Raw genomic sequence first — 21,390 nt, 5'->3', positions numbered from 1 at the left:
TTACACAGCTGTACCAATTAGCTTGAACTAACAGCAGCCTTTAAAAAAAATGAACTCACAATGGAAAATTGTTAGAGATCAAGTATACTAAAGACTGCTTGGACAAGAGAAAGGTTTTATTCTACTTGGTAAACTGAAGCTAAAAAACCTTCCTAACATTCTTGGAGGATTCTATTACTTCATTCATGTTCCACGGAATTTTTGAAAAATTTTTATATTATGCAACTGAACCAAAACTCTAGTGATCTCAAACTCAACTCTACAATGCTAGAATCATGAGTTTGTTAGCAATTTTACTGACAAGGTGAAATGCACAGTTTCCATTATAGAAAGTAAACAATACAATTAAGCATAAGAGATCAGTGTGCGTATGTGATTATGTGTGTGTGCAGATTTACAACTTACAGGCAAAGGAAAACAAGACTGAAAAGAAACATTTTCATTCACCTCCTTACTATAGCTGACTGTTCAAATTTTTAAAAAGAAAGCTGTAGTACTATCTGGGTACATCGTTAAACATGCTGGAGATCCAGGCTAGCCCAGTGAGAGTATCACACAACTGGCTGCTTACCAAGGGTAATTCTTTCACTCTTTGTCAATGTGGATCTCATGGCAACACGTGAGCACGCTGCAGACACGCGTGCTTAGGGTCTGACTGCAGGACCTCCTGGAGATCCACAGGCAACCTGTACTTGCAGGAGCTTCCTCTGGAGGAAGTACTGAAGGGAAGGTCTTGCCCCTTCAGTTTCTCTGCAGACTGGATTGTGTTATAAACTGGTGCCCCAGTAAGAGACTATGGAGCACAGATTACAGGAGCCACACACGGAAACACTTAAGAAGCCAGTTTCTGTAGAGCAAGCCCCAGTTTCACCATCATCTCAACAGGGTGCAAGTTTTGTCAGAAATGCATAAACTTTACCAAGGTTTGCTGTCTTCTCAGAGTTGCTGGTGGGTTAGTTTTTAATTTTTGTCTGTTTGGTGGTTTGGGTGTTTGGTGAGTTTTTATTCATTTTAGTTTTGGATAAAGTGTGAAGATGCAGAATCAGAGAGTAAATGGAGCTGACACATAGGAGTAGATTTATAAAGCCCAAGATCTGGCACCAAGGACCTGGTGCCCACATTATATACATTTCAGGGGATTTTACCCTGAGCTAGGTCTAGAAAGGAAAAAAGCAACCTTTTGAGAAATGCAGTACTTAGGTTTTCAAAAAAATCCCAGACTGCTGGAGGAACTGGTATTTTGCTTCTGCTATTTTACAGAAATAAAAGTGAGTTACTGTTACTAGAACCTTGTAAGTTTATTTTATGGTTTTCTGCATATTAGTTTCCTGCATTTCAATTTTTAACACCACACAAATACCATTTTTGAACTGCTGCTCATTACATTCCTCCAGTATGGTTAGCTCTAGCACAGTGCCACAACAGAGAGAGAGAAAAAGAGGAAAAAACCACTCTTACTCTATAGAAGCCATCTCACCCAATTTGATTAGCAAGAGTGGAACACTGGCTTTGCTATATAACCAATATTAAACAAAAAGCACCAGTCACTTGCCGTTGAGATCACCTGTACACTTTTGGATTGTTTACTATCACCAGACTGGAGTTAAGAGCAAGGTATTATAGATATGATCCTTCCCTTCATCTCCACCACTTTTTCTTCCCACCATAATATTAAAAAAAATAATAATTCTACTGTATGTAACTAAAATTTTCATTACCCACTACCCAATTTGACACTGCTGACCACTCACCTCTGTGACAAAAGCATGTTACACAAGGGCAGGACAATACTGCCTCACCATCAGCATGCTTCATCTACAGAAAGCCATCACAATTTTAAAGCAACTCCTGCAAGTGGTAATGCAGTGCATTACACAAAATAAGCAATCTTTGCTCTCTATTGTGTTTCCCAAAGAGGTCAGGAAATCCCTTAATTCATTTTTAATACTGACTGCCTTCAATTCAAACAAGTATTTCTCACTTCAAAAGGAATAATCTACTAAGAAACACTTTTAAAGTATGACAGTTAAAATAATAAAGAATTGAACATGAAACAGCCTGCAACAGCAATTGCCAAGGTTTTTGCATGTGCTGGAGAAGACAAATCCCCCATGGACAGATTTGAATCTACCCTGCTAAACACGGGAGGTGTGTAATTTAGGATACTTCATTTTGGAACCACCTCTAGCTTACAGAGAAATTAGCATACAAAGCTTTCTTTTGATAAATGCTGCAGTACCCCAAACTGTGAAGGCACTGTTCCCTCTCCATCTTTGAGCTTTCCACCATCCCCTGCAGCAGTTCCATTTGTGGGCAAGCAGAAACCACGCGGCGTCAGATGACTTGGACACTCTTGGCCCACATGACCCAAGTCTGATCCGTGCTCTTGTGATACTTTAAATGCCCTGGGAGGTAGGCACAGCCCTCCGCCAGCTCTATGGCATCGAGGACCTTCTCAGCCTGTCCCTACCACAGCCCTGGGAACTGGCCAAGAGAGAACACATGCCTCTACCATGAAATGATTGCTTACACTGAATGCAGAGTTGAGGAAAAAACTAGAAGCCTACTTTCCATCAAGTCTATGAAAGAGTTTAATTACAGTATCAATTTTCTAACATGAGAAAATCCTCAGGCGACCCAAATTTACTTTAGTCTTTTCCCATTTTCCACTTTGAATTTTTGTAATTCTGACATAATGTTAAAAAATAGTAACCAATAATAATGTAATAATAATAAACCTTAAAAAAACCCAATTAAAACCTATTTTTTTCATATTTTCTGACAAGAATATCTTATTCTAACTGGATGGCAGGTCATTATTGATGATGTAAATAGACAACTATTAAATTCAAATTTAAGCAGATACCACAAAATCCTTATTATAGATTTCATTCTAAGCAGTCTGTCACACTCTGCTCCCATGATGACTGCCAAGTAAACCTTCATTATTAAATCAACAACCACAATATGAAAAAAACCCCCAAGTTCTCACTAATAATAGAGTTTGCAGTGGTCAGTTCATTCAGCAGATCAGGCTTTGCAAAGTTACAAAATACTTTCTGTTCTTAGTTGTACAGTTCTTTCAAGATCATAAAGACAATTAAATGACCACATTCATTTTCCTGAAGGTCTGAACAGGACTTTCCTGTCTACTCTTGATCTGAGGAAATACTGATCCTGTGTTTTACACTATGAACTCAGGGATACATTTGAAGCATGATTTAAATAAAGCAAATACAGTTCCAGTGAAATCCTAATCCTTAAAGAAAAGTTCCCAAAATATTTTAATAAAAATAGCAATTTGCATCTTTCTAGCACTAAATTATAAAACAGCTTGATCAGAGCAGTTTAGAAACTAAAATCATTCAACTTGTGTTTTGAGTCATGAATAGAAGGCTGCCTGCCACTGGTCACCACATTCACTGTAGCAGACAAAAGCTGCCTTATGAAGTTGACAATATAATCCCTACTTACAAAAAAACCTTTTGTTTAACTACTGAATAAGGTCTCATTGAGATGCTAATCATAGGTTGCATTGTGATTTCTGAAAAGCACTAAAAAGCATATTGTTTCAAAAGGCTGAAACATGGGTGACCAAAAAATATCCCAAATTAAAGCAAAGATGACTTCTTCCCCCAGTCTCTCCTGAGTTAGAAATGTGAGCACCTTTACTGCTTTTGTCCTGGGTGAGACACCAGTGGTTTGACTATTTCACAAGTTAGCTTTAGATTAGAGCAATAACAACACTTTTGCATGCTTGTTTTGATTTTTAAACCTACTGTAAAGCTTTTTAAAGTTGTTAGGGGTTTTTTGGAGCTGCACTTCAATGCAAAAATAGCTCTCATGAAAGGCAAAAAGTTTTAACCTCAAAAGCACTATTCAGAAAGTGGCAGAAGCAGTTGTATACTTCAGATAATTCAAACCACAAATCCTAGAGGCATCTAGGATACCCATGAAAAAAGTTAAACTATACAATCAGAGCACATGCACATCAGACCCTGCACTAACAGCAACCAGCAGAAGTGGTACATTTTCAAGCCGTGCTGCTCAGACTTAGCTCCAGGATGGGCTATTTTCAACCACGCTGAGCAAGCAGCTCTGCTCACTCACTCAGTGGTTTAGAAGCCATATTGTACTGCTGCTTTAATGTGGCGCTCTGGAATAGATTTAAGACAATCCCCTCTGATAATCTGATTTTGTTTCGAACTGATGGTTTTGATGCACTACATTCAAGAGGAAGAACAGTGAAAGCCAACATACCATCACCTGAATAATTAAAGTAATTATTAAAAAAGCATATCCTGCTCCCATTCACTTTAATATGACATTAATATGAATCAATTTAATCATTAGCTTTTTCTAGCTCTCAGGCAATCCATTTATCCTCCAGAGATCACTTCTACAAAACATCCATACTGACTTTCATAAAATAAAATCTGCTTCTTTAAAGTACAGTTCTATTTCTGTCATTAGTTGATAACAGCGAAGAGAATATTTTTAGTCACCCACTATTTACAGCATAAGGAACTGGGACATAAGACAATCTTCTTGCTCGTCTTGTCCCTTGGAAACTGGGCAAATCACTTTACCACCTTACAGGCCTTTACTGCCCTCCTCCCCCTCTCCTCTACAGCAGGGTTAATAACAGGCTTTGTGGAGCAGACAGTGTGGCTCCTTTGCAGAAAGCGCTATGTGAGTGCTACTCCAGTGTTCTCGGTATCAAGCTGATGAATGGAACTTTGTGGTGAGACCTACAAAACATACCAAATAACTTAGAAGTATGTGCAAATTGGTCACATAAATGTTGTTATAAAATGACATACCTTATGGCTTTACACCAGGCTTTTGTAATTTTTTAAATTCCTTTTTCTCACTACTCTTCTGTTACCGCAGCAAACCCTATAATACTCCAAGAGCAGCTAGCAAGGCAAATTGCCTTCTCAGACTTTCACCTGCAATGCTCTGTAGAGCTGAATTAAACACCTGCTGCAACTTCTCTTTGAGAATCAAAAGCAGTATATGGAACATTATCTTATAAAGTTAACTTTATTCACAAACATGGGTCTTGTCAGCACCAGGAAGACACACATTTAGTCAGAAAACAGGTGTAGCTCATAACATACATAAAATTCAGTAACAGCATTCATTCAGAAGCTCTTTAAAATTATGCAACTTCTATTTGATTTTGGGTTAGTAATCATATTTACAGAATGGGATAACAGGAAGGACAAACATATCTGCTAGCTCACAGCAATTTTAACATACTCAAAGACAGCATACATACTGCCACCGAATGTAAAAAAAGCTGTGTGCCAGAAGCTTTATTCAATCAGAAAAAACAAACAGTATTTTCTAAATTTTTAGCAGAGAAAGATCATTTCTCTTCAGTACGTTCATGCAAGAGAAGTAACCAGAGAGAGTATTATGCAATAACTCTGTTTTTCACTGACTTACAGCACAGAGAAAATGGTAATATAGAGAGCCAAATCACAACTGGAGATTCTCTTCATTCATCTTCCTACTTTTGACATTTCTTTTCCCAATACAGTCTCATTATGATGTACTTTGAAAGGTATTTATACATATGCCATCATGAGAGCAGTTCACGTAATTTCTACTGATTTAACCCAAGACTCTTCACTCAGTACCAAATGAGATTTCAAACAAGTCCGCTAGGATTTGGACAATGGCCTGACGGGACAAGGTTTTAAATGGAGTTATACTTCAAATTGATTTTTAGGCAAGACTGAAGTCCTAAACAAAGTTAACTTGCCACACATAACTTGTTACCTTCAATAACCAAAAGGTAAAGTGGCTCTCTGCCAACACCGACTTGGAAGGACTGAAATCTATCACAGCGTTTTTGGGGTTCACCATAAAGTTACTTATGCATCAAACAAAACGGATTTTTGTTACAGCTGAAAACCAGTCATGCATAAAAAAGCAGGTAGAGTGCATAAGAACTCTGATGCATCAGTTCTGAAGACTTAATAATAGTATTCCCTTGGACCTTCTCATCCTTCTGCACATTTACAACTGAAGCTAGACTCCTGGGCCTATACTCTTCAAATTCAAGCAGTGTTCTCTGTGCATTTCCATCAAGTACTGTGTAAAATGGGACATGCTGGCTGCCACCACACCTAACGAAAGCATCTGTGACCTGTGCATGCAGGGGAAGCTACAGGTAGTTAAATGCTTAGTGACTTGAGCTTTAATTATCCTTTATTTGCCAGATAGCAAGGAAAAACAATCAGTATAGAGCATTTTAAGAGCGCATTTTTCAAAAGAAACATGTATCCATTGAGGAAAAAATACACTGCTTAGAACACTTCAGCCTGACTGCTAAGAATTTCGTAAAATGGCAGAATAAGGAAGACTCACTTTGGTTTGCCATAAATCTCTTTCACACTGTAACTCTGTACGAATCACTCCAGGACAGCGTGATTCAGTGTCACATGCAAGCTGAAGTCTTATTTGATGCTTACAAATGGCTTACAGTTTTTGACATTTAATAAAAAAAATTTATTTCATCTGTAGCACAAAATGGAAGTACTCACTGATATCATCTTCATGATAAATGACAGAGTGGAACGGTAGATTTTTGTCCTTAATATATCTCTCTGCTGGCTCAATATAAAAGGTCCCACTGTGAGTTTGGATGAATCCTTCAAATTTTCCATCAATAACAGACCCATGGCTAAGACTTCCCTGCTCACCTGTTAGGGAAAAAAGTGCATTAGTTTTTTTTATACCTTTCTAAAAGCTTCCTGTCCTGTGCAAACTTCAAGCACACCCACTACCCAGGGTGTTAAGCAGACAATGCTAAAGCACAATACTTGCATAATTATCCTGATTGTGCATCAGTTCCCAATTGCTAAAAACCTGTATGAATTACACAGGAGTAAGATTCTGGATAACAGCAGTAAGACATTCTTGCAGAAAGTTTGTGTCTGAATTTAAGACTAAAATTATTCAACAGTAATACATACAGTTATCCCAAAATCATAGTAAGTTCAATAACTTCCTAATCAGGTACATAAGTGACATGTTTAAAAAGCACACAATTAAGAATTGGACTCCCTATTTTAAAGCTATCACATATACAGCACGTAATCCTATATCCAAGTCCTGTCCTTATGCATCTATTCATACAATTACTAAAAAATAAGTCAGAGTGTATACTGAACTTCAAAAGCTTTCAAAGAAAGATTTCTCTATATTCAGGGCAACTAGTTTTCTCTTCAAGCATAAACCTCTTAAAAGTGGAGCCGGGTTTAAATGTGGGATGTAGTGGATTTGTATTTGAAACAGTCACAATCTGGAAAAGTACAACTGTCAAAGTTTAACAACTAAGAGTTACAACATGTAGCATCCCCAACAAGTCTTTTCTGTAAAAAGGATGAAAGATAACTAAAGGAACATTTATGTACTCCTCCAGCGAGGAGAGTACAGAATCACACTATCAAATTACCAGAACTATACTCATTCTTATAATTAACCAGCACTAATTTTTAACTAACAATTACCAAGAGTCTTATGAAGCTTACACATGGTACTGAAATTTGGAGAAAGTATCTTGAAGATATGCCCTACAACTCTTGAGAGCGCACTAAGAAGTAGAAATAGGCTTTGCAGAACACTAATTTTAAGATACTCGTGTAGGTGATCCCAGATTTATTTACTATATTCTATTAGCATGTGCATTAATATCCTGAACTTATAAGACATGTATCATTGGAAATTTCAGAGTACTTGGAAGAATGACTCTTGATCTGAATGGAAATCAAGAACCAACAGCAAAACCAGTTTATTTACTCAACTCTAAATTTGTTCATGATCTTCATGACAAGTACAAAGTTGGGCTGAATGAGAAAGATAGAGAGAATTAAAACACAATGTAGAGTAAGCCCAGTGAGTAGGTTCATGTGGATCCTCTAATCTCATCCCTCAGCAGTAAGAACCAAAAGCTTTTCCAAAATTATTTCACAAGAAAAACACACAACAGAAGACCCTACACACCTTAAAAGCCCTCTGACCTACTTAAGTCAACCGGTAAACTGGTCTACCTAGATGTGTATAAACTGCTAAGCATGTGTACTTCTTTCCACAGGTTAAAAGTCACTTCAAGGCTGCAGGACATTACTCAGAGATCTTCAGGAACCAGTTATATTCCCATCAGAACCAAACAGACTATGAAGACTGACAGAGGAAGTCTTAATCCTTCTCTTTCTTCATCTGCTTTTAATTCCTTAATTCTCCCTCCTTTTTAATCAATTTTATCTTTTGTATTTACTGAAATCAGGTATATTACCCTCAATGATAGCAGTACTTCATTCCTTATATTCCTTTAAACTAAGAACAGTACCTGATTTTTTTTTAAATGCAGACAGCTTTTTCCTTTTCTTTTTTTTAAATGCATCAGATTTCTATGAAGAGTATGTTCATAAACACAGTTGAACTTCAAGTTCTATGGATATGAAAATTATTAGGTAAAATACATTTCTTAAGTGTGACATTTATGAGAATAAAAGCAGATGGAGTTTAAATGCATTTATATGCACTGAAGTTTAATAATGAAGATAACCTAATCATAGAGATATTAATTTTCTATGTACTATTAAAAGCCTCCTGTTTAAAATGACTGCACTTTAATCCCTTTTGAAGTGGTGTACTTACCATAAATGTGTCCAGTGTAAACATGGGAGGTATCATAATCAATTACTTGGTTTGATATTTCTACTTTAAAATCATCACTAAAAAGAGATGTATCTCTCTTCATTCGAAGGTTGAAGTGTCTAAAGCATAAAGAATAAAACAAGATAGTAAATTGGCTTTGAGCTTCAATTACAAGAGCAGTAAGCAAAGAACTTTTAACCAATATTTTTGTGTGAAGTTTGCAGACTCTGTAAAATTTATCTATACAAAATGTTTATACTGTATAAGAATTAAACCATAGCCTATAAGGAAGATTTAGATGCTTTTGATACAAGTAGCTAAATTTACAGGATTTAAGCCAGAAAACAGGGTTAGACTTAAACGCATAAGTCTCAAATGCTGACTGTGACTCTACACTTGTCCCCATTTCTCCAGAAGACAGAGGTGTAGCTTAAGGGAAAAGGCAACTATTTTACTTCACAGCATTGTGAAGCAGAAGAGATAACAGATATCAGCTTATTCTACTTTCATTGCCAACATTTCAGTAATGTAAATGAAGTGTAGGTGAGCTAATTACTGCTTCAACAGAAATTCAAAAAATAAGATGGGCAACAACATTTCATTAAAAAAATATTTAAACTGGTAGTTACATGCACAACTATATAAACAGCTCATTGAATGATCTTGTTCAAATTACAGCATTCTGATGCAAATCCTACTGCTAATCTTTGTATGAAACATACTTGCTTTTCTTTGTACAAAGAGGCAAGGGGGGGGTGGCGGTGGTCAGGGGTAGCAGGAAACAAGCATTCATTGTTTCTACTTCCAAGAATTAACAACATTAACAAATCACCAAACTTTAAACAATGGCAATCATAAAACCCCATGTATCACATGAAGCCTACAGTAAAGAAATTCCACTTTTATATCTATGCAGAGACATCTTAATGTACTACTTACCAGTATCAATAAAATTAACTACACTGAAAAGATGCCAGTTTATAGGTGGAGAGACTCCAAACTGCAGCGACTGATTCACACAAATGGAGAGCTGGCAGGGACACCTAAAGTTCAGCATTGCAGCCAATATAGAAGTTTCCTTAACAATTACTCTAAATTTCTTCAAAGCTAGTCTTTCTTCCCCTTTCTTGAAAGGGATATAAGCTAGTCCCTATCATTCTCAAAATTATCTCAAAGAGAATCTTTCTCATTTTTCTTCCCTGGCTTAAATGCAGTAACGTCATGAATTCTTCTGAGGACAGATGACTCCAGAGAAGTTCAACAAATTTGTCTGTATCATTCCTGAATACGGTTTCTAAAACTAGCCTCAACAGAAGGAATAAGAAGCTTCAAATAAGCCTTTTGGTAATTACCATTTCTACAGCATGCACGGATTTCTCCGTGCCAGCACCTATATCAATGTAAACTAAGCTATTCTCTAGTCTAGCTACACAGCAGGCAGAGGATTAACTATTTCCAGAAAAAGAATGCTTCTTTTATTTACTTAATACCTTGAATAAGGCATTTCCCAGCAGCAGTGGTCTCAAACAAAGTAATTAAGACCAAGTTTTGACCTTAATTATTTGTTGCTGCTTCCATCTTACACGTATCTGAAAACTGGCACGGTAACAGGCCGTGAGGTGGTTACTGTATGGCTACACATTTGCTTGAAGAGAGAATTTTTGGCAAACTGTTTACATTGCTCTATAATCTGCTTTGATAATAAAATACATCTTAATCATTAATGGCAGTGCCCTAAAGACTACCAAGAGGTAGATTTTTATTTCAAATTAGCTTACCTCGGGGAGGCTGTGTCAGATTTGCAAGTATGTAACATAGCAACTCAGTGATAACTGAAGAAAAAAATAGTTGAGAACACCATGCTTCGCTAAAACCCAGTAATTTCCCACAGACTGGCGTTAATGTCAATCCTATGCTCTAATCACACACAAGTACTTACAGAAAGAGAAAAAAGCTGTGTGTATATACTGACAGAACTGGGTAAAACGAAAACAGAGGTGTACATGTAAGAGTTAATGCTTATTCTACTATTGCATTTCTTTTTAGTATGCGTTACCTTCTAAGATCCGTGAGTTTGCCATGATGGAATGTCCAATATTTTGGGACACTGACAGCAAGCCAGCAGACTTCCAAAGATGGCAGAAGGAGCTATTACCAGTGGTACACACAAGGGCACTTGGTGCTTTCCCTTTCCTACCTCTCCTCAGTCAAACTGCGGTTACCAGTGGCAGCCCGAGCACACACAATTACTCAGTGAACAGATGAGATTTTTTTTCTTTTTTTAAGACAAAGGAAGAAAGGAAATGTAGGAGTTACTCCACAGCTGGAAGAAGTGGCTGGGAAAAAGAAACAGGTGGTGATGGGTTGGTAGCAGTATGGAATATGACTCCAGTACAAGAAGAGTCCATTTAGGTTCATACTCTTTTCTTCTCAGTAGGACCCACAAAAATTTTTGCAGATGTGTCTCCCTGAGCCTGCTCACAAGTGAGGATCTAGAAGATACTACTCTGCCTGAGGTGCAACTCTTTTATCCTTACTTTCCCCATTTAAGAACTGAAAGACTCTTCTCTGAAAAATGGAAAGGGGTCTGTAAGCGGAAGGGGAGAATAATTTGAGTCCTTTTTAACTGCTTCCACATGAGGCGTCTCAAAATCTAAACTTGGTTCCCACAGACTATCAGACTAATTGATATTAACTAGAACACAGCTTAACAATTTAATGATGTGTTTAAACTGCTTGCAAGCTAAGTCAATCACACCTACGGACATAATTATTTTTTACACTGTTCTCACTTACTATTAAATCCATATAACATATTCCATCACCTTTTAACTGACAGTTCATATGGTCCTGGTACTGACACTAAAGAAAACATATCTCTGAAACAGCACATGAAAGGGTCTCCAGGTTTCTATTATCCACCTAGATGCAGATAGAGGGTATCATCCTCTGGTAAGTATTTATCTAAAACCCAATCTCTACAGCACTGCAGAGCTCAGCAATCCCAGCTAGAATGCTTGCAGCTTGTGTTTGTTTTCCATCAACACCTCTGAATTTGCACTTACGATTGTTCAGAGATTTCTTTCCTGACCTTTAGAAGTCAGACTTGTTAAGCTTGTTATTCTAGAACACAATTGAGGATGCAGCACTCATCCTAAACAATTTGCCACTGATTATTATTAATATACATATCTGCAAACACCTAAACTAGCTCAGGTAAGAGAAACCACCCAAGCAGGATTACAAGTAGCTTCATGTTGGTTAATTTACACTCTAAGAAAGTCAGTCAAGTATCTCTCTGTCCTGAAGAGTATAGTGTACAGATTTTTTTAGGAGCAGGATAGTCTTTACCCAGCATTGATTTTTTTTTTTTCATTCCAGTAAAACTTCTTTGGGAAGTTAAGTGCAGATTCTGCCACTTCGTTTCCTGTTTATCCAAAATAACCTTCCCATTTGTATTTACATTAAGTTGAATATTTATATGCAGTGCCATGTTCTAACATCATTCAAAAACATAAGATCAGAAAAAGAAAACCGGTAAAGATGTACTAGAATAAAATCATAAGGCAAAGTTACTACATGATTTCAAACTAAGAAACTAGTTTGAAAGACACTTTCTTAGTGAAGCAAAGACAAGAAATCTGCTAGCTGAGCACACAGGAAACGTTTGATTTAACATGGCTTGCTGAGAACACGGCCATGTCTACTAAAGTTTGTTGGCCAAGGAGCAAAGTTCTAAAGCATTAATACCAATTTTACTGGTATGGCCAGGAAACCCTGTGCCTCAGCTGGGCAGTCTCACCAGTCTGATGCCACTGTACCAGGCGTTCCCTGGACAAACCCGAGTGAAACACTGAATCTTCTTTCCAGAGGACTATACATGTTCCAGCTCACTGGATTTAAACTAATAAAATGCAAGACATTTAACCCATAGATCAGCCACTAAAATATGTTTGTTTTTTGTTGTGGTTTGTGGGTTCGGTTTTTTTTAAACGAGTAAGGACTCAGGTCTCTGCTTCCCAACTCTCTGCAAGGTAAAATTTATCTACAAACACCACGTGGGTCTTTTTGTTTGTTTGGGTTTTTTTAACAAAATGGATGTAGAAAGTGAGACTTGATTCGTGGGTCTCTTGCCTAGCAAGTTATATGTCAAGGTATGCAACCTGAACAGTACAATAGGTAGGGGATGACTGAAGAATGGTCACAGGGCACTCAATAAAGCTGACAAGACCACAGTAAAAACTGAAAAGATTTATATTTTTTCTTTTTAAATTCAAGACAATCTAAAATTAGTTGTAAGTGAACCTTGTTCACTTAGTGAAATTAATGAAAATAATTCATATAAGTCTCATAGAAGCTAACAAGCCAGTCCTATTTGATGACCACTAAACCAGCCTATTTAAGAAGCTAGTCTAAGTGCACATGGAACTGAGGAACAGATAAATTTTCAGATTAGTCCAGTAACAGTGAACCCGCTTTATGGACTCACAGAACATAGAGGACAAAGCCATTTCATGAATTGAGTGCAAAATTACAGAAGTATTTAAAAATAAATGCCATCTAAAAAACTCTAGTGTTTAATAAAAAACAGGTGACAATATAAAGTCCTCTTTAATCTAAGAGTAACTAGCTTGGCTACTTCAGCCCATCTCAGCATGGCAGCATGCTGAGAACATTACCTTTGAAATCCAACGTATCAGACGCAGTTTCTGCGCAGGTAGCCTCCTTTGCTTTCATAACCTATTCAGAGTCAACAACTATCGTATTTAAACACAGACATTTAACAGCTCCAACTAATGAAGACAATACAAAGGATTAGATTACTATAGAACCAAGAATAAACCCCCCTCATACTTAAGAACTCAAATTTTGTGGTCCACTCCTGCCACTCATGACTGTACCAGAAAACTCACCTAATGTACAACCGATAGCTGGTCAAAATAATGAAAATGAATGAAAAAGATACTGCACAAAAAATCAGTATTAAAGCCAATCAACAAACAGTGCTTCACAAATCTGCCTTGCCAAGTGGTACAGTGAGCAGAGATTAAGACTCAAAGCCACACAATTTCACAAGAGCTCTCATTATAGAAGCTCCTCTTCTCAATGCAAAACACTGTGAAAGGTAGTAGAGTAAGAAGCAAGCATCTTTGAACTGTATGCCAAACTGGGTGACAGTTAAAGCATTTTCACCTAGCAGCTGAAGCACACAGTCACTCTGCAACACACTGTAGCTTCACGCAGAGTTTTCTTAATAAAGATATTGTAGAAACTTTGCTCACAAACTACAGGAAAAAAGTTACGTGCAGTAACATGCAGTGCCCTACTAGTAGCAGTATTGAGACTGAAGCAGTTTTTTCCAGATGCTTATTGATCAAACACTACTCAGTTGCAAAGGCAACTTTCCCTAGCAAGAGTCATCAACTAATCCAAGAGAAAGAGTGGAAATGGGTGTGGATGGGTGATTAACAAGACAAATTACGAAGAAAATTAGAAAGCATAAGTTATTAGGAATGCATTAAGTACTAAGTTGACTGGTAGTACAGTTAAACACTACAATGTAGTTCCTTTATCCCGAATGCATCAGGATTTCAGTTTTGTCACCAGGTAAAAAGCTATAGTTCAGAGAACATCAGATATTACACAAGTTTTTCAAGATCTGTCCTCAAAATGAAATCACTATGAATGAAATATCCAGTGTATTTCTTGAGGTTCTATAGTTGATAAGAATTCTGTTTAAGACATTCTATGATCAATATATTACAATGTTTATTGCAATAAAAGTAGAGAAAACAAGTTTCCAACTTCTCTGCATGGGAATGGTTGTGCTCAGTAAGTTAAAACGTGCAAGTGCACATTTTGGGACAAAGGCAACACTGGATATAAAATGCAGTACCAGTTTTAGTGATGTCCCAACTTAATTTTTCAAAATTACTGGTATTACCTTGACATGCAAAAGAAAGTTATGGCATATTAAATACCTTCAATGCATCTCAAGCCTGTGCCAAAGGCATTGCTCTTCTACCAAATCATTCCATGTATTTTTGGGGGTTTTGTTTTGGTTTTCTTTTGGGGGGTGGGGGTGAGGGAAAGGGTTGTGTAGTGAGTCCAAAAGCTATTTTATACCAGCAACTTAGCTGGTTAATATTAACACTGTGCATTCATTATCTTCCCTGGACTCAAAGGGCACCTTAAATTAACTCACACTAAAACACTCTATATAAACAGGCAGGTAGAAGCACCAGGATTGTTTTAAAACTTGATATTCATACCAATTTGAAGCATTTTAGAAATGAGCATATTTTGCACCACTGGTAAAGCAATAATTTTAACTCATCTAAACTCCATGGTTCATGATTCAGAAGAATTAACAGGTATCCACAGCTTAGTTTTATCACATCTGCCATAACAAGTTGTATTTTGGATTACCCAAGAAGAAAAGTTTTGAAAAATTATGTTCTTAACAGTGTATTGTGTAGCACTTGAGTTTCAGATGAAGGTACACAAGTCAGGGTTTCTCAATGATGGCATGTTATACACCCATTTGTAGAACTACTGAGTCTGGTGTGAAGAAAGGTAGCTTTGGCTTTAATTCCATCATTACAGTATCTATTTCATTATTAAACATTTATTATAGCCCATGGCTAAACGGATATTTTAACTTGGTATAAATATTTAAACTTTGTTTTTATTTTTTTCATTTTTCAACAAAATGGCACTATGAAATACAGTTCTTAAATCCAAACAGCCTACTGAAAAGAACAGATGTTACTTACACAATCACAAAATACTTGTAGCTGCCAGCCATTTTCTGGACAATGAAACTAAGTGTGATGAATGCTAATCTGGCATATGTCAGCACTGCCACGGCAAGGGGTAGTGCTGCATCCTCCCTCTCACCACTTCTGCTTATTTCTGCACCCCTTCTTCCTACAGCAGGCTTGCTTATAGACCAAATCGAATAACAAATGAATCTCGCTGAAAAATAACCAGCCAAATCGCTTCCCATCTTGACCAACAGATGCTTCCTCTGGCACAAATGGCAAGATTAAGTTTATAAAGTTCAAACGGGTAGCAAAGATACAGCACGAGAACTGTTGTGGTCCGGCTTGCTTCATGTGCTGTCTTCAGCAGCGAATGGCAGTAAATACTAAGGCAGCTTTCCCCATTGCTTCCCAGCTACAGAAGACAGCCATTTCATCAGAAGCCAACTCAAACCAGAAGATTATCATTTCAGTACTCCTGTGCTCAGTATCTTTATTAAGTTAAGGAGAAGCAAACTGAACAGCTGTATGCCAATAAACCACTCCACCTGGACAAAGTCTCAACTAACCATTTGGTATAAGGCCATTCCAAAAATCAGGTTTACATTTTCAGAATCTCAAACCTCAAGTTGACCTGATTGCCTTTATCACCTGTACTTAAACAAAACAGCACTTTTAAGAGTCCATGGGCCACATCCGAATGGCTTAAGTGTTTTGCAAAGGCTTTATTTCCTACCTCAGCACAAAGTAATTAGATTATTTCATAGAAAGGTTTTAATGTTGCCATTCTCAGTGATGACAAACACAATTTACAATAAACTACCTGCAATTGCCAGAAGGCAATCCTATTTGTACAATTTCTCAAACTGCTATACACCTTCAAAGCTACTAAATAGACTGTATGAAGTAAAACAATTCACTTGATCCTAATTTATATTTGAAGAAAAATGAAAGTATTTTGCAAGAACACAGAGCATTTAACAGGAATTCGTGGACTAAATTTACAGCCTGTCAACTACCCTCTCTTTGGCAGGAAGTGTTAGATGTGTCACAGAAAACTACCAAAATCCTAAAACATGGACTGGTTTGACCTTATAGTAAGTTTCCATTCAGCCTCCTCAGTTAATGATTGATTTGTGCCTTGGAGCATAGGGATTTAGAATCAATTCCACATATAAACACCAACACTTTCCTTCATGAGTAATAGTAGCTGTTAGCAAAATCTTTATAAACCTGGTTGTCTGAGGTCTGGTGTGACTAAGATCCATGGAGTAGGAGAGGAAATCTTTTTTAGATGTCATTATCATAGGCACGGTTAACATTTTTATATGATAAAGATTCTCAGCCTACCTTATTAACACAGATAGAATGCACAGGCTAAGCTAACAGCTCTATTTTACAGAAAAGTATTATGGGATCTTTACCAGTGACAAGATGAACCTGCTCGAGTGGACTGAAATCTTGGCTGCTCCCAGAAAGAACGGTCTCATCCTCCCTCCATCACCCTTCCAAGTCATACTGAATTTTTTTTTTTTTCCCCCAAATAATTTTCAGCTGGATTAGTTCCCAGATCCTATTCCTTGCATGGGTTTAAGCCTACTAGTGCTAGCACCAAGATGATGCTGGGAATGTGGTCAGTCCTGTTCCTCTCTGTGGCAGTACACGATTTGGTAATCCTAAATTAACCAGCAAGAGCGTAGCTTGAGTGGCAGCGTCAGACAAACTAAACTGCACTGTCTTGCAACCTTACTGGAGATTTCATTTAAAAGCGGAGAGGTTTACTACATGAAAAGCCTCTTAACTTTCTACTCTGCAGTCCTATTAGAACAATTTAATAGCGAAGATGAGAGACGGCCTGTGAAGCTACAGCAGAGACAGCAGCAGTACGACTCTTCTTTAAATAATACAATTCCCTGGCCTGAAAAATCACACCTGAAAATGTGGTTTTAAGAACAGGACTTCAAATTCCAGGTTTGGGTTGCAGTTCTACAGCAGTGGCCAACACAACCCTAATGCTAACCTTTGGGGAACACATCACGCCACACACCTCCAGCCACCGCTCCTCGTTCCCCGAAGAGATCACCAGCTGGCACAGGAGCAGAGCGCGTATTCCTAAAACAATATTGCACACACACATCTAGGAGACCTGGTTTCACCTCTGCTCTGTCAAATTTCCTATGTTTCTACATATGGCTAGCAATTATTTATCAAGTTCTGATTACTTAAATTGTAACTGAAGTAATTCGAAAAGCGAGGGCATTACATATACATTGAGACAGCCATGCTGCAAAGAAGGGAGTCAAACGAACAAATATTTTCTCTTTCTCCCTGTTTCTCCTCAGTTATACAAAAAGCAGGCAAATTAAGGACAAAGAGATCTTCCAGAACGAAACCTACAAATTGCACTTCAGTTGCTCACACTGAGTATCGGCCTTTGGTACTGCATCTTACAACCACATGTTAAAAACACAAGGCAAAGCAAGTCTTGTAACAGCAATTATGTTTTTCCCATGTCAAATAACTGCTAAATTTCACAATAGCACAGAAAACAGATGACACCATTACACATGAAACATAACACTTTTTGGGCCCGTTTCGTCATTTCAAATGCAATTTGAAATGTCCTTTCTCAATTAAATCTCCTCAGGCAGTTTGGCATAATTTTTGCTGAAAAATATGCCAAAGCTGCATTATAAGCTCAGAATCAACTACCATTCTGTTCCCAGTATGATTCCATTGTTTAATCTTCAAAGTGCATTAATAGTTACCACCAGAAGTTTGAATGAGTGATTACAAGCAACAATTTTACACATTGGAGCAAATACTTCACAGATACTGTAAGCACTGCATTTTAGTGTATTCTAGTTTGGGGACTGTATTTCACCATTTACCTTTTGCTACAATTAAAACACATATGAATAAAATATTTAAAAACAATACCTTTTAAAACATCACTAACCTTCCATGAGCATGAAAATCTAAGCGCAAGAACTGATCTTCATGCGATACTGCTCTTTTGGCACGCTGGTGTTTTTGGTGTAACAAATCCACATCATAAGACAATCCTTCATAATGTCTAATGTACTTATTTAGAGGATTTCCATACTGACCTGAAAAGAAAAAAATGCAAGGTTTAGCATGTCGAGAAATTACTAAGTTACAACCACACTGTAAGGTGTGGCAGATCTGTGGTGCAACGCAGCTGGTGATGGGGACACAACTTCCACATAATGTGCATTTTAGCTTGCCTTTTTCCCCCCTTGTACACTTCATGTTCACTCTACTCCGGTCCCACAGACTGACTGCACACTTGCAGTTAGAGTGTGGTAGGTGAACCTTGTGAGGCATCTTCCACTTTAATTCCAACCAAGATGAGCACAGTTCATTTAACTCCAGAACTACTCCACAATGCAAACTACGTGACTGTAGACAGAAATGCCCTCCCAATCCAAACATGAAAAGTGCAACAGGTGAACATTCTGCTTTTGGTTCCCTAGAAGAACTGTACTTCCAGTTTCACTCTGCACTCACGACACTGCAGCATCTGCTCAGAATGTTTATTTCCATGTTACAAATATCCAGAAAATTAAGAACAAACCATGCCACCTAGCAAAACAACATTCTGTACCACATGTAAAAGTTTTTATTAAAGATGTATCTCCAGAGACATAGATTCAGTTCGGTCTATTTTGGACACTTCCTTCTAAGGTAATATTTCCAAATCACATTAAGAATGCACGACAAAACGAGCAAAGATTTTGGTACTCCCATCCTGATGGGGAAAGGGAGATGCAGAACTGACTAGAGGCATTAGCATTTGAGAGCTCTTCATTGATTTATAATATGCATACAGAGGACCACCACATCAGCTCTGTATTTACACTGGACATTTTATTGTAGCACAGTATTTTTCACCCCAAAGTTAGCATTAGTAGGTCAATAACAGGACCGAGAACTCCTCATGCTGCCCAGACACCTGTCAGATATGCTGCTGAGATGAAGAACCAACAGGCCAGTAATCATAAGACTGTAAAGAAGTTAACACAGCATTATTTTCCTCCAGACAAGAAGGCAGTGTATGCATTACAGACATTTGGTTAATTCCAATTTTGGTCACTCTTTGAGTAAGTACACAGTTTCCATCCAGGATTCACCTTCGTACTAGTTAATATATCCTAAGCAATCACTGAAACGTATGCACAATAAATTAGCAGTATGGCACGTATTTCACAAGAAGTGTATTTTCATATCTTCACCACCACCACGGTCTTCATCACCTGCCTCTGCACATTCAACACTGACATTCTTCTTAAGTCTTACCACACTTTGATATCAAACACCAGCACTACAACACTACACATGAAAAATGTTTCATCTACCTGCCAGAAGTAAACACAGATGGTGTGGAAGGAATTATTAAAATGAAATGATTCAGTAAATCAGAGACCATAAAAGACAGAAGTTCCAACACTAGAAAATAATGTAAAGACATAGAAAAAACAAAGCAAAACACAGCTTGTGGAGCAAACCAGCGTGTCTGTGCAATGGAGGTAGTACAGTGTTTTACATACACAGTGAGAAACAGTTTCTATTTAAAATATCTAAATCATAGGGAATTAATTGAGATATCTCTATCTAGAATCTACAGTCAAGAGTGAGATCATTTCAGTGGTTCTGGTATCAAAGTCAGATTATACATGACAAATTATGTCGTGTTTTTTGATGTACTAAACGTTACACCCAAAGAATTAAAGATCTTACCTGATGTATGTTTCAAAACTCACAGGAGTAACTGCATGTTTTGATACATAGCTTAGTAGCTAGCATGAAAACATTCACTGTTTGAAACAAAGCCTTGCAGTATTCTTCTATACCATCTATGCAAAAAACACACAATCAATTCCTTTCTCTTGTAACTCCATAGAAGCATCTGTTTCTGAAGAACAAAACAACTATTCATTACAGAAACTACTCTGTGTATCAAATCACTCAAAGGTAAGCATAATCTCTCACATTATTATGCAAAAAGTCAAGTTTTCTCTTAAGCAGTCTACAACAGGAATATATTGCCAAATGTGTTGGTAGAAGGAATGTTTCAGCACTGTGTTTAGTTAAAATTTCTGTGCAAGTTCTTCCCTACATACCCCCTTTGATAAAGTATATTCCAAAGCTTTAGAAGGTGTTTCAGTGAACTGTATGTTTTTTTATGGTAACAAATTGGCCCTTTTTTGTTCATTGAGATGCAATGTGATGATACAAACTGAGTGCAGTAAACGTATCATCATTTTTACTAGCTGCAACACATCATCCTTCACAAAATGACACAGAAATTCAACTGTCAACCACTTCATTTATGAGGAGATAGACCTGACATAAAACCTGAGCTGTCTCTTGGAAGCTGAGGTTATACAAACATAATTTTTACTACACTAACAATAAGAAATTAAAACACAGCACATGCAAGCTGCTGGTTTTCCAGTTCTAGGCTGAACCAGTAATCTTCAAACATCCTCATGAACAACGTCAGATTTGTTTCCATATCACAGGAGAGCATTTCACAGTACTCACTACTACATTCTGAAAGTTGGGCAACCACAAACAATGGTGTAACATTATGCACCAGTTTCTGCTTCAAGGATGCAGAACCTTTTCCTTCTGATTTTCTGTTCTGTTACTTTTTTCACTGTATATTGCACTTGTGTATGCAAGCGTTTTCCCCATGGTTCCCGGCTTGTCACCTAGCTTCAAAGCCCTCCTTCCTTAACCTCCTCCTTAAGGAAGGGAACAAATTATTCAGTTTCCAATTCATTTTTAAGAACCTGACTTGGGCTATCATCATTTTTTTCCTGAAGAAATATCGAAATGCATTTGAGAGATCAGATGGAAAGTAAAAGCTCCAACTTTCTCCAGAATTCTTAATTCTGCAAGAAATAGCAGGCTTTCATCATCA

The 21,390-nt window shown here is 37.4% G+C and overlaps 1 protein-coding gene across 2 annotated transcripts in view; it reads right to left on the bottom strand.

Moving 5' to 3' along the window:
* ADAM10 (ADAM metallopeptidase domain 10) overlaps positions 1 to 21,390 on the bottom strand; it is a 46,318-nt gene that overhangs the window by 16,334 nt on the left and 8,594 nt on the right. For both annotated transcript variants that reach the window (XM_074917282.1, XM_074917283.1), the window contains exons 2-4: positions 18,400 to 18,550; positions 8,677 to 8,795; positions 6,558 to 6,716 (exon numbers count right to left, since the gene is read on the bottom strand). In XM_074917282.1, coding sequence (XP_074773383.1) covers positions 6,558 to 6,716; positions 8,677 to 8,795; positions 18,400 to 18,550 — 429 coding nt within the window. The remainder of the gene's footprint in view (positions 1 to 6,557; positions 6,717 to 8,676; positions 8,796 to 18,399; positions 18,551 to 21,390) is intronic.

This window comes from Athene noctua, chromosome 13, assembly GCF_965140245.1.
Source record: "Athene noctua chromosome 13, bAthNoc1.hap1.1, whole genome shotgun sequence".
NCBI classification, from domain to species: Eukaryota; Metazoa; Chordata; class Aves; order Strigiformes; family Strigidae; genus Athene; species Athene noctua.
Note: the sequence above shows the minus strand (reverse complement) of the source record. Positions and strands in the feature narration are given on the sequence as shown.